This window comes from Carcharhinus amblyrhynchos, chromosome 23 (assembly GCF_965287045.1).
Source record: "Carcharhinus amblyrhynchos chromosome 23, sCarAmb.v2.hapA, whole genome shotgun sequence".
Taxonomy (NCBI): domain Eukaryota; kingdom Metazoa; phylum Chordata; class Chondrichthyes; order Carcharhiniformes; family Carcharhinidae; genus Carcharhinus; species Carcharhinus amblyrhynchos.
In genome coordinates, this window is record NC_137346.1 from 602,109 (window position 1) to 617,195 (window position 15,087).

Below are 15,087 nucleotides of genomic sequence, written 5' to 3' on the forward strand. Positions count from 1 at the left end.
GTGCAGAAGGAGGCCATTTGTCCCTTTGAGTCTGCACTGACCATCATCCCGCCCAGACTCTATCCCGATAACCCTGTGCATTTACCATAGCTAGTTCCGCTAAGGGGCAATTTAGCATGGCCAACCCACCTAACCTGCACATTAAGGACCGTGGGAAGAAACTGGAGCACCCAGAGGAAACCCACGGGGAGAAAGTGCAAACTCCACACAGACAGTAATCCAAGGCCAGAATTGAACCAGGTCCCTGGCGTTGTGAGGCAGCAGTGCTAACCACTGTGCCATCTTGTATGACATGTATAGGCAGCTGGGATCAAGTGGATCCCTTGGAGAGTATAGAGGTTGTCGGAGTGGAGTTGAGAGAGAAATCAGGAGGTCAAATAGAGGACATGAGATTGCTTTGGCAGACAAGGCAAAGGAGAATCCAAAGAGCTTCTACAAATACATTAAGGGCAAAAAAGTAACTAGTGAGAGAAGAGCGCCTCTTAAGGATCCACAAGAGATGGGTGAGATCCTAAATGAATATTTCTCATTGAATTTATCTATCTTGATGTGTTTTAAGACTTCAAGCACCTGCTTCTCTGTAATATGTACACTCCTCAAGACATCACTATTTATTTCTCCAATTTCCTCAACATCCATACCTTTCTCAACAGTAAATACCCATAAGAAATATTCATTTAGGATCTTGCCTATCTCTTGTGGATCTGCACATGGTTGACCTTGTTGATCCTTAAGGGGCTCCACTCTCTCCCCAGTTACTTTTTTGCCTTTTATATATTTGTAGAAGTGCTTTGGATTCTCCTTTGCTTTATCTATCAAATGTCCTCAAATCCTCTTGATTTCTGTCTGGACAAAATAATTTTCTTTATTACTCTTACTACCACTTCACCACTTTTCACTGGACTCTCCAACCTCACTTTATATAATGGAACATTACTCCTCTCACCCTGAATTCCATATATTAACAACTTTTCTGGCAATAATCCTTCCAAACTACACAACTCCTCATCTGTCACCATCAAAGATTGACTTGCTGCTATATCCTTTAAAGACTTCTTTCCCTATTCCTCCTGTACAAATAAGTACACTTTATCCACACAAGTAAATTATTTACAGAGATCTGCCATTTTCTGTTCAATGAATCCCTGACCAGGCTGCACATTCTTTTGCACCTCTTTTGCTTCAGCTGGGATTTCCTTTATCACTTTAACAAACTGCACTGGCTTACCCTGTTTCACCACACCTGTCTTCCGAGTGCTTTTCCTAAACCATTAACTCTGTAACTTTGTGTGTCCTACTTTATTGCAGTGAAAAGATCGGAGGCATTTTTATTTCTCTTCAAACCTCCTGTATTTCCTTTTTAACCTGAGGTGTACTATCTTTATTATCTTTTACAAGATCTCCTTTATCTAAGGGTTTCTCTTTGCCCCAGTTTCTATCCTTCACAGGCTGAAACTGATGTTGGAAATCAAGCTTGGATTTATGAACTAATTCATAATTACTTGCCATTTCTGCTGCTAATGTTGCAGTTTTAACCCTCTGCTCTTCCACATGAGTTTTCACAACTTCAGAAAATGAATTTTAAACTCCTCCTAAATAATCATTTCTCTAAGAGTTTCATACGTCTGATCTATTTTCAAAGCCCTTATCCACCTTTCAAAATTACTTTGTTTGATCCTTTCAAATTCTGTGTATCTTTGACCAGGTTCTTTCCTTAGATTTCTAAACTGTTGTTTGTGGGCTTCTGGCACCAGTACATAAGATGGCTTTTTTCGTCTCATCATAATCCCCAGATGCCTCCTGTGATAGTGACATAAAGACCTCACTAGCTCTTCCTACCAACTTTGTTAGAATCAATAATACACATTTGGTCTTGTGGCCATTTAATTTGTTTAGCTACTTTCTCAAATAAAATAAAAACGGCTTCTACATCCTTCCCATCAAACCGGGGCATATTTAAACAGACCCTGACCAGGCCATTGACTGTGATGCCTTCACTCATCTTCACGATTCTCATCACTGCTCTCATCTTTTCACTTTACCTCCACCCTTTTAAGTTGACATGCACTTTTCAGTTTCAGTTTGCGAAGTTCAAATTTCTTTCTTATTCCTTTTTTCTGCAAGGGCTATTTCTTCCCTTCCTTTGTCCCTTATTGGTAATTTTTCCTTATTCATTTCTGGGACCCGGGCATCACTGGCTGACCAGTTCTTTTATTACCCATCCCTAGTTGTCTGAGGGCATTTGAGAGTCAACCACTTTGCCATATTTCTGGAGTCACATGTAGGTGAGGCCAAGTAAGGATGGCAGAATTCCTTCCCTAAAGGACATTAATGAACCATAATGGTTTCGTGGTCTTTTAATTCCAGGTTCATTTATTTTTCTTTTACTTCCTTTCTCTTGTTATTTTTCTGCTGCAATTGCCTCACTCTTTTTTGCTTTTACCATTCATTCTTTCTCGTCTGCTTTCAATCACATTTCAAACTGTTTCATTTCCTTTTCAAGTTGTTTTGTTTGACATTGAATTCGAGAGATTTCCAAAGACTTTGACTGTGTTTCTGGCAATTTTAAATGCTGAGCTATCATCGCAATTATCTCTACCCTCCTGACCCCTTCAGATAATGTCAACTGCAGCACTTTTGCTAATTCCAAAAGCTTTGTTTTAATCACCTTTTGTAAATCACCCTGAGTAATTTCTGCCCTCAGGAAACTTTTAGCCTCTGAAAGAGCCATTATTCCACAAGGCACTTACTATGGGCGAATGGGATTAAAGGTTATAAGGAAAAAGCCAGATTAGGTTATTGAATTGGATGATCAGCCATGATCATAATGAATGGTGGAGCAGGCTCTACAGGCTAAATGGCCTCCCCCCACTCCTATCTTCTATGTTTCTATTTAAACCCAATAAAGACCTGAAAAGAAAATATAAATACTCACCACTCTGTCTTTGAGTCCAATAATTGCAAACCAACAAGCAATATAGATTTTAATCCAGAAAAGAGCTCCCAGTTGTTCAGATGCAGGCCAGAAACGCCAAGGTGTTTTGTGAAATTAACCTAGACCCTAAGTTTCTTACATTTGAATTTGGCACGGGTGAGCATAAGGTGTTTCACTCCAGGTATGATTAAAATGACCCACTAGGAAGCTTTTATCAAACAAAATTTTTTAAAAAACAGTTAAAATCGAACAGAATTAGCATAATGTTTACCAATTACAAGATTTAAATAGGAACAGTACAATTCTTAACAGTTAGATATCTAAGTTGCTCCAAGTCAATCACCAGGCCACAGACATACACCCTTCTCCTCCTAATTATAGAATTCCCGACAATTGCCACTTGTCATTTTGCCTCCCCTCTTGAATGGCCTCCTGTACCACAGTGAAGTGGTCGGCTAGTTCATCCTCCCTACAGGTCTTTTCCTCATTCAACAGGGAGCAAGTGCCTCATTCCTGTTGGACAAGGTCAAGAGCTGAGGTTCCTCCAGTCCTGAATTCAGGATCTCTCTACTAGCTTTGCTTGCAGGTCTGCCTTTTCTCCTCATCCTAACGTTTACCCTTACTTGCAATAGATGGCAAGATAAGCATCTAGAACTGCTGAATAATTACATATTTGTTATCACAATTAGTTTTTTTATTAAAGTAGAAAGTACTAACTGAAAACTTGCATGGATTAGTGGCATAAACTGGTGAGAGAAAGGCCTAGGGGCTCTAATCTTGAAAGCATCCACTTAACTTTCTGCTGAATGCCTTTCCAATGCTGCTGTGTTCACACCACCATTTACTCTTTCATGGTCTTAATTTCTGATGCAACAATTTTTCAAATGATTTCTGGAATTCCTTATAAATATATTTACAACATTCTCATTGCAAAGCTTTCTTACCTTTTCTTTAAAGAATCAGTTTCTGTAAAGTTGACTTAGGTTTTACAACTTTATTTTAATTAAAAGATAAACCCACATGCTTCTATGCGTTTTTTCTCTAATTATATTCTTTTCACCACAAATACCTCATTTGCCAAGTATCTATACTAAGAACAGATAGTTGACAGCCCTGGAGCTTTTAACAGCAAATTGTTGGTACACAGCACTATATTTGGCATCAGCCGCAAATCTCTTTATTTATAAGTAGTGTTTTTAGTCTGACGTTCTAATTCATTCAATCTTTCTGTATTCGTAGCTTTACAGCACCCCTACCATCATTAGAATCCGAAAGTACTGAACAGGTTGTGCCTCCAGAAGGTAATGTACACATCATTCCTAGTAGCTTCTTCCCACAGTATACTTCACTCGGAGGTCAACAAATGGTTCCAAAGATATTTTACCCTAAAACTCTTTGTTATATACTGATAAAATGCAGGTCAAAACTGAATAGGCTTGCAACATTCTCAGCATCTGGACCTGAATGGCAACAACAACTTGCATTTATATAGCAAACTGTCCAAAGGTACTTCATGAGATCTTTATCAAACAAACTTTGACACAGAACGACAAAAGAAGGTATTGGGACAGGAACACAAAAGCTAGTCAAAGAGGTAAGTTTCAAAGTTCAGAAGAAGAAAGGGATTCAAAGATGTTCAAGAAGGAATTTCCACACTTTAAAGCCCAGGTAGCTCAAAGCAAGGATACTGAGGATTGATGAATATCAAAGATCTGAAGAGGACATTGTTGAAGGTGTGCAGGTGATAGCAAAATTCAGATCCTAATGGCTATAATACATACAACAACAATCCTGTACTTCAGACTCAAAAATGAGCATTTATGTTATAGTTAATGTAAGAGAGTACATTGCTATTTCCAGGGCCATTTCCTTAATTTCTCTGGGATGAAGATTATCAGGCCCTGGAGATTTATCCACCTTCAACCCCATCAATTTCCCCAAAATCTCTACTAATTCTAATTTCTAATTTCCTTCAACCTCACTAAACCTTGTTTCTATCAGAATTCCTGGTACATTATTCATGTCTTACTTTGTGAAGATAGAAGCAAAGTATGAATTTAGTTCCTCCGTCATTTCTTTGTTCCCCGTCCACTGCCTTTCCCAGTCCATCATGGCTAATTCATGCCTCATACCATCATAGTTACTTTTATTGAGATTCAGGACCCTGGTCTCAGAATTAATTAGAACCATAGAGGAACTCCTTCACTCAAAGGGTGGTGAATCTCTGGAATTCTCTGCCTGTTGAAGTGGTGGAGGCTACCTCGCTAAATATATTTAAGTCATGGGTAGATAGGTTTTTGACAGACAAGGGAATTAAGGGTTATGGGGAGAAAGCGGGAAAGTGGAACTGATCCACTTCAGATCAGCCATGATCTTATTGAATGGCGGAGCAGGCTCGAAGGGCTAGATGGCCTACTCCTGCTCTTATTTCTTATGTTCTTATTACAGCACAGAAACAGGCCTTTTGGCCCTTCTTGGTTGTGCCGAACCATTTTTCTGCCTAGTCCCACTGACCTGCGCCTGGACCATATCCCTCCACACCCCTCTTATCCATGTACCTGTCCAAGTTTTTCTTGAATGTTAAAAGTGAGCCTGCATTTACCACTTCATCTGGCAGCTCATTCCACACTCCCACCACTCTCTGTGTGAAGATGTCCCCCCCCTAATATTCCCTTTAAACTTTTCCCCCTTCACCCTTAACCCATGTCCTCTGGTTTTTTTCCCCTAGCCTCAGTGGAAAAAGCCTGCTTGCATTCACTCTATCTATACCCATCACAATTTTATACACCTCTGTCAAATCTCCCCTCATTCTTCTACGCTGCAGGAAATAAAGTCCTAACCTATTCAACCTTTCTCTGTAACTCAGCTTCTCAAGTCCTGGCAACATCCTTGTAAACCTTCTCTGCACTCTTTCAACCTTATTAATATTCTTCCTGTAATTAGGTGACCAAAACTGCACACAATACTCTAAATTCGGCCTCATCAATGTCTTATACAACCTCACCATAACATTCCAACTCTTATACTCAATATTTTGATCTATAAAGGCCATTGTTCCAAAAGCACTCTTTACGACCCTATCTACCTGTGACGCCACTTTTCGGGAATTAAGTATCTGTATTCCCAGATCCCTCTGTTCTACTGAACTCTTCAGTGTCCTACCATTTACCTAGTATGATCAACCTTGGTTTGTCCTTCCAAAATGCAATACCTCACACTTGTCTGCATTAAACTCATCTTCTATTTTTCAGCCCATTTTTCTAGTTGATCCAAATCCCTCTACAAGCTTTGAAAACCTTCCTCACTGTCGACTACCCCTCCAATCTTTGTAACATCAGCAAATTTGCTGATCCGATTTACTGCATTATCATCCAGATGATTGATATAGATGACAAACAACAATGGACCCAACACTGATCCCTGTGGCACACCACTAGGCACAGGCCTCCACTCAGAGAAGCAATCCTCCACAACCACTCTCTGGCTTCTTCCATTGAGCCAATGTCTAATCCAATTTACTACCTGTCCAGGTATACCTAGCGACTGAACCTTCCTAACTAACCTCCCATGCGGGACCTTGTCAAAGGCCTTACTGAAGTCCATTTAAACAACATCCACTGCCTTCCCTTCATCCACTTTCCTGGTAATCTCCTCAAAAAACTCTAAAAGATTGGTTAAGCATGACCTACCACGCACAAAGCCATGTTGACTCTCCCTAATAAGTCCCTGTCCATCCAAATATTTGTAGATCCTATCTCTTAGGACTACTTCCAATAAGTTGCCTACTACTGACGTCAAACTCACCAGCCTGTAATTTCCCAGATTAGTTTTTGAGCCTTTTTTTAAACAACAGAACAACATAAGCCATCCTCCAATCATACGGCACCTCACCCATGGATACGGACATTTTAAATCTTTCTGCCATGGCCTCTGCAATTTCAACACAAGTCTCCTTCAAGGTCCAAGGGAATACCTTGTCCGGTCCTGGGGATTTATCTACTCTGATTTGCCTCAAGACAGCAAGCACTTCCTCCCTTTTAATCTGTATAGGTTCCATGACCTCCCTACTTGTTTGGCTTATTTCCATAGGCTCCATGCCAGTTTCCTTAGTAAATACGGATGCAAAAAGTCCATTTAATATCTCCCCCATTTCTTTTGGTTCCATACATAGCCAACCACTCTAATCTTCAAGAGGACCAATTTTATCCCTTACTATCCTTTTGCTCTTAATATACCTGTAGAAGCTCTTAGGATTATCCTTCACCTTGACTGCCAAAGCAACCTCTTCTTTTAGCCCTCCTGATTTCTTTCTTAAGTAGTTTCTTGCACTTTTTATATTCCTCAAGCATTTTATTTGCTCCCTGTTGCCTATACAGGTGATAGTGACCACAATTTTTGGTGATAGTGACCACAATTCGGTTACGTTCACCTTAGTGATGGAAAGGGATAGGTATGAACTTCGGGTCAGTAGTTTTAGCTGGGGGAAGGGTAATTATGAGGCTATTAGGAGAGAATTAGGAAGCATAGGTTGGACTAGGAGATTACAGGGACTGGGAACGTCCGAAATGTGGAGTTTTTTCAAGGAGCAGCTACTGCGAGTCCGTGATAGGTATGTCCCTGTCAGGCAAGGAGGATTTGGTAGGGCTAGGGAACCGTGGTGCACTAAAAAAGTTGATTCGTTGGTTAAAAAGAAAAAGGAGGCTTATGTTCGGATGAGGCTTGAGGGCTCAGGTAGTGCTTTAGATTGGCTCGGAGGGAGTTGAAGAGTGAGTTAAGAAAGGCTAAAAGAGGACATGAGAAGACTTTGGCTGATAGGATTAAGGAGAATCCTAAGGCGTTCTATAGGTATGCCAAGAACAGAAGGTTGGTTAGGGCAAGATTAGGGCCAGTTACAGACAGTAGAGGGAAGTTGTGTGTGGAACCGGAAGAGATTGGAGAGGCATTGAACCAATATTTCTCTTCGGTGTTCACGCAGGGGGACATGAATATAGCTGAGGAGGACACTGGGTTGCAGGGGTGTAAAATAGACAGTATTGCAGTTGATAGGGGGGATGTGCTGGATATTCTAGAGGGTTTGAAAATAGATAAGTCCCCTGGTCCGGATGGGATTTACCCTAGGATTCTCTGGGAGGCAAGAGAGGTGATTGCAGAGCCTCTGGCTCTGATCTTCAGGTCGTCGTTGGTCTCTGGTATAGTACCGGAAGATTGGAGGATAGCGAATGTTGTCCCATTGTTTAAGAAGGGGAACAGAGACTTCCCCGGGAATTATAGACCGGTGAGTCTTACTTCTGCTGTGGGCAAGGTTTTAGAAAAAATTATTAGGGATAGGATTTATAGTTATTTGGAGAGTAATGAATTGATTGGAGATAGTCAGCATGGTTTTGTAGCGGGTAGGTCGTGCCTTACTAACCTTATTGAGTTTTTTGAGAAAGTGACCAAAGAGGTGGATGGGGGTAAGGCAGTTGACGTGGTATATATGGATTTTAGTAAGGCGTTTGATAAGGTTCACCATGGTAGGCTTCTGCAGAAAATGCAGATGTATGGGATTGAGGGTAGTCTAGGAAATTGGATCAGGAATTGGCTAGCAGATAGGAGACAGAGGGTGGTGGTTGATGGTAAATATTCGTCATGGAGTTCGGTTATGAGTGGTGTGCCTCAGGGATCTGTTTTGGGGCCACTGCTGTTTGTAATTTTTATTAATGATCTGGATGAGGGTATAGTTGGGTGGATTAGTAAATTTGCCGATGACACCAAAGTCGGAGGTGTGGTAGATTGTGAGGAAGGGTGTCACAGTTTGCAGGGAGACTTAGACAGGTTGCAGAGCTGGGCCGAGAGGTGGCGGATGGAGTTTAATGCGGAGAAATGTGAGGTAATTCACTTTGGTAGGAATAACAGATGTGTTGAGTATAGGGCTAACGGGAGGACTTTGAATAGTGTGGATGAACAGAGGGATCTAGGTGTATGTGTACATAGATCCCTGAAAGTTGGGAATCAAGTAGATAAGGTTGTTAAGAAGGCATACGGTGTCTTGGCGTTTATTGGTAGGGGGATTGAATTTAGGAGTCGCAGCGTCATGTTGCAACTGTACACAACTCTGGTGCGGCCGCACTTGGAGTACTGTGTACAGTTCTGGTCCCCACATTACAGGAAGGATATGGAGGCTTTGGAGAGGGTGCAGAGGAGGTTTACCAGGATGTTGCCTGGTATGGAGGGGAGGTCCTATGAGGAGAGACTGAGGGATTTGGGGTTGTTTTCGCTAGAAAGAAGGCGGCTAAGAGGGGATCTTATTGAAACATATAAGATAATTAGAGGTTTAGATAGGGTGGACAGTGATAGCCTTTTTCCTCGGATGGAGAAAGCTAGCACGAGGGGGCATGGCTTTAAATTAAGGGGTGGTAGTTATAGGACGGATGTCAGGGGTAGGTTCTTTACTCAGAGGGTGGTGAGGGATTGGAATGCCCTGCCTGCTGCAGTTGTAAATGCGCCTAGTTTGGGGGCGTTTAAGAGATCCGTGGATAGGTTTATGGACGAAAAGGGATTGGTTTAGATTAGTGGGTCATTGTTTTTTAACTGGTCGGCGCAACATCGTGGGCCGAAGGGCCTGTTCTGCGCTGTAATGTTCTATGTTCTATGTTCTATACATGTCATACATCTCTCTTTATCAGAGTTCCAATATCCCTTGAGAACCAAGGTTCCTTATTATTCTCTTTGCCTTTAATCCTGACAGGAAAATACAGACTCTGCATTCTCAAAATTTTTCCTTTCAAGGCCTCCCACTTACCAATCACATCCTTGCCAGAGAACAGCCTATCCCAATCCACGCTTTTTAGATCCTTTCTCATTTCCTCAAGTTTGGCCTTTTTCCAGTTTAGAACCTCAACCCGAGGACCAGATCTACCTTTATCCATGATCAATTACATCACAAAGAATTCTATCATATTATGGGTCACTCGTCCCAAGGATTCTCTCACAACTAGATTGCCAACTAATTCTTTCTCATTGCACAACACCAATCCAGGATGGCCTTGTTCTCTTGTTGGTTCCTCAGTGTATTGCTCCAGAAAAGCATCCCATATGTACTCCAGAAATTATTCCTCTGTTGTGTTGTGACTAATTTGACTCTCTCAATCTATATGCAGATTAAACTCATCCATAATTACAGATGTTCCTTTAACACATGCATCTCTGATTTCTGTCTAAAGTTTTCCCAACTTTGCACTACAGTTTGGTGATCTGTATACCATCGCCACAAGTGATTTTTTTCACTCCTTTTTTTTCTTAACTCGACCCATACAGATTCCACATCACCTATGCTAATATCCTTCCCCAATATCATATCAATATCTTCTTTAATCGACAATGCAACCCTACCACCTTTTTCTTTCTGTCTGCCCTTCCTAAACACTGAACAGCCCTCAATGTTTAGTTCCCGTTCTTGGTCACCTGAGAGCAATGTCTCCATAATGCCAACTATATCATACCCCATTATATCTATTGTGCAACTAATTCATTCATTTTGTTTTGAATGCTCCGAGCTTTCAAGTACAAAACCTTAAGGTGGGCACTTTTAATGTTTCTTTTCCCTTCCCTACTATTTTTCACTCTCCTTATCTGACTCTGGACCTTGATTTCTCTGGCTATCACTTATCTTATTCTCCTTGCTGTCTTTTCCTCTTGTTTTGAATTTCCCCTGCTCTGTATCCTTGCAAAGGTTCTCATCCCCTTGCCATATTAAACTCTCCCCAACCACTTTAGCAAATATCTCCCCCCACAAACCCTCCAACCCACAAGCACATCAGTCCCAGTCCTTCTCAGATGTAACATATCCACTTTGTACAGGTCCCGGCTTCCCAGAACCAGCCCCTATTCTCCAGGAATCTGGAACTCTCCCCACTCACACCATCTTTTCAGCCATATATTCATAGGCATAGAGTTTATAACATGGAAACAGGCCCTTCAGCCCAGCTTGTTCAAGCCGCCCCTTTGATTTTAACCGCTAAGCTAGTAGTGCTCACGTTTGGCCCATATCCCTCTATAGCCATCTTACCCATGTAACCGTCTAAACGTTTTTTAAAAGACAAAATTGTACCGGCCTCTGCTACTACCTCTGGCAGCTTGTTCCAGATAGTCACTACCCTCTGAGTGAAAAAATTGGCCTTAAGGACCCTTTTGTATCTCTCTCCTCTCACCTTAAACCTATGCCCTCTAGTTTTAGACTCCTCTATCTTTGGGAAAATATATTGACTATCTAGGTGATCCATGCCCCTCATTGTCTTATAAACCTCTATAAGATCACCCCTCGGCCTTCTGTGCTCCAGAGAAAAATGTCCCAGTCTATCCAGCCTCTCCTTATGACTCAAACCATCAAGTCCCAGTAGCATCCTAGTAATTTTTTTCTACAGTCTTTCTAGTTTAATAATATCCTTTCTATAGTAGGGTGACCAGAACTGTACACAATATTCCAAGTGTGGCCTTATCAATGTTTTGTACAACTTCATCAAGATGACCCTACTCCTGCATTCAATGTTCTGAGCAATGAAATCAAGCATGCTGAATGCCTTCTTCCACCATGTCTACCTGTGACTCCACTTTCAAGGAGCTATGAACCTATACCCCTAGATCTCTTTGTTCTAGAACTCTCCTGAACGCCCTATCATTAACTGACTAAGTCCTGTCTTGGTTCGATATACCAAAATGCATCACCTTGCATTTATCTAAATTAAAGTGCATCTGCCATTCGTCAGCCCACTGGCCCAATTGATCAAGATCCTGCTGCAATCCTCGATAACCTTCACTGTCCACTATGCAATTGGTCTTGCTGTCATCTGCAAACTTACTAACCTTGCCTCCTAAATTCTCATCCAAATCGTTAATGTAACTGACAAATGACAGTGGACCCAGTACTGATTGTAAGACATACCACTGGTCACAGGCCTCCAGTTTGAAAAACAACCCTCTACTACCACGTCTGTCTTCTGTCATCAAGCCAATTTTGTATCTATTTGGCTATCTCACCCTGGATCTTGTGATATTTAATTTCATGCAGCAGCCTTCCATGTCAAAGGCCTTGCTAAAGTCCATGTAGACAACATCTCATGTATCCTGCTGTTTCTAATCTGACTAGCATGTGGCGCGGGCAGTGATCCTTTTTGGTAAGGAACTGAAGGAAATCAACATGAGTAGATAAATGCTTTTGGGAAAATTGATGGCATTGAAGATTGACAAATCTCCAGGTCCTGAATACTACATCCCAGAATACTTAAGAAAGTGACCTTGGAAATAATAGATCTATTTGGTGGTTATTTTCCAAAATTCTTTGCATCTGGAGTAGTTCCTACAGATTGGAGGTAGCTAATGTAAGCCTGCCATTCAAAAAGGGAGGTTGAGAGAAAACAGGAAACTACAGACCAGTGAGCTTAACATCGGTACTGGGGAAGGATTTCATGTCTCGACATTTTGAAGGCAGCAGTATAATCAGACAAAGTCAGCTTGGACTTGCAAAGGGAAAATCATGCTTGATGATCTGTTGGTATACTTTGAGGATATAACTAGTAGAGTTGACCGAGGAGAATCAGTGGATGTGGTTTATTTAGACTTTCGAAAGATCCTACAAAAGAAAGAACGTAGAATAAAGCAAAGTACAGCACAGGAACAGGCCTTCAGCCTTCCAAGCCCATGCCAATCATAATACCCTAAGTAAACTAAGAAAAAACTTCTGCCCTTGCTTGATCTGTATCTCTCTATTTCCCCCCTATTCATGTACCCATCCAGATGCTTCTTAAATGCTGGTAATCTGCCTGCTTCCACCATCTCCTCTGGCAGCGCATTCCAGGCACCCACCACTCTGTGTGTGAAAAACTTTCCCTTTTTCACCTTGAACCTGTGCCCTCTTGTAATTGACACTTCCACCCTTGGAAAAAGCCTCTGACTATCTACCCTGTCTATGCCACTCATAATTTCGTAGATCTTTCAGGTGTCCCCTCAGCCTCCCTCTTTCCAGTGAAAACAATCCTAGTTTATTCAACTTCTCCTAGTCAAAACCTTTGAGACCAGGCAACACCCTGGAAAACTTTCTTTGCTCTCCCTACATCCTTCTGTGCTACTACCATATAAAGCTACACCATATGGGATTGCAGATATGCCTTGAGTTGCAAAGAAAGCTTCTTAGAAGATAAGAAGCAAAGAGTTGGCATAAATAGGTATTTTCTTAAAAATTGGCAGGCAGTGACTAGTGGGATACCATAGGGATCTGTGCTAGGACTCCAACTGTTCACATTATATATTAATAATTTGGAAGAGGGAACTAAATGTATTATTTCCAAATTTGCAAATGATACGAAGTTGGGTGGGAGTGTGAACTGTGAGGAGGATGCAGAGATGTTTCAGTGTGATTTGGACAGGCTGAGTGAGTGGGCATATGCATAGCAGATGCAATATCATGTGGATAAATGTGAGGTTATCCACTTTGGTAATAATAATAGACAGACAGACAATTACTTGAATGGGTATAAATTAAGACATGTGGATACTCCGCGAGACCTTAGTGTCCTCTTGCATCAATCGCAAAGTAAGCATGCAGGCACAGCAGGCAATAAAGAAGGCAAATAGTATGTTAGCCTTCATAGGAAGAGGCTTTAATAGGAATAAAAATGTTTTACTGCAATTGTATAGGTTGTTGATGAGGCCACACCTGGAGAATTGTGTGCAGTTTTTTGGTGTCCTTATCTGAGGAAGGATGTACTTGTTATAGAGGGACTACAGCGAATGTTTACTAGGCTAATTTGTAGAATGGCAGGTCTGTCACACAAGGAGAGACTAAGTCAGTTAGGATTATATTCACTAGAGTTTAGAAGAGTGAGAGGGGATCTCATAGAAATTTGTAAACTTCTAACAGGGTGACATAGGATGGATTCAGAAAGAATGTTCCCGATGATGGGAGATTCCAGAACTAGGGTGTCTTAGTTTGAGGTAAACCTCTTAGGACTGAGGTGAGGATCAATTTCTTCACATAGAGGGTGGTGAATGTGTGGAAACACAAAGTAGTTGAAGCCAAAATGTGTGATTTCAAGAAATTAGATGTAGCTGTTGGGGCTAAAGGTATCAAGGGAAATGGGGGGGAGATCAGGATATTGAATTTGATGATCAGCCATGATCAAAATAAATTGTGGAGCAGGCTCGAAGGGCTGAAAGGCCTACTCCTGCTTCTAATTACAATTTTCTAAGTCATACATCATGGGAGGAAACTAGGAACAGGCTGTTCAGCCCCTTGTGCTTTTCTACTATTCAATTCAATTTTGGCTGATCTATAGTTCAATCCCATTTCTCTTGACACCTTTATCTAACAAAAATCAGTTGCTCTGACTTTTGGAAGTTTAATTAATGCCCAGCCTTCACAGCCTTTTGGAGAGGAGGGTTCCAGATTCTACCACCCATAAGTGCTCACTGATTTCACTCCTGAATGATTTGAGTCTAAGATTATGGATCCTTTTCTGGATTTTCCCATTAGAAAAGTGTTGACATCATGGCACGGTGGTTAGCACTGCTACCTTACGGCACCAGGGACCAGGTTTTATTCCAGCTTTGGGGAACTGTGTGGTGTCTGCATATTCTCCCCGTGTCTGCATGGGTTTCGTCTGGGTGCTCTGCTTTCCTCCCACAGTCCAAAGGTACATAGGTTAGTTGGACCGGCAATGGTAAATGCGCACAGTTACGTATAGGGGATAAGCTAGGCCAGTAGACCTAGGTAAGGTGCTCTTTTAGAAAGTCAGTGCAGACTCAATGGGCCAAATGGCCTCCTTTTGCACTAGGGATTCCATGATTCTAAGACATAGGATGGACAGAATTTTGTGGTCTCGCAAAAGTCAATGTATTTTTGAATGGCCCTTCACATTTTACAGTCCCGCCCTACTGCAATTTGGCCATAAAATTCCATCCATAATTCATGTTTTATATACCTTAGCAAATCCTTTGTCAGTCTTTAATGATTTTTTTCCATCAGCCCTGGAACTTCTAAATGCTTGGAATACAATTTTTGTGTAATTTATCCTCAATTTAATGTTTAAGCAGAGGTACTATTTTGGTAATTTATATTGCGTTATGGTCAATACATCCTTACTGAAGTACTGTAACCAAATCTGAACACAGTGGAAACT

At 41.3% G+C, this 15,087-nt stretch overlaps 1 protein-coding gene across 1 annotated transcript in view; it reads left to right on the forward strand.

The window, feature by feature from the left end:
- The window catches only part of LOC145357389 (uncharacterized), a 160,690-nt gene that overhangs the window by 100,916 nt on the left and 44,687 nt on the right, over nucleotides 1-15,087 (forward strand). Inside the window, exon 16 of the mRNA XM_080210708.1 lies at nucleotides 4,175-4,236. Coding sequence (XP_080066834.1) covers nucleotides 4,175-4,236 — 62 coding nt within the window. The remainder of the gene's footprint in view (nucleotides 1-4,174; nucleotides 4,237-15,087) is intronic.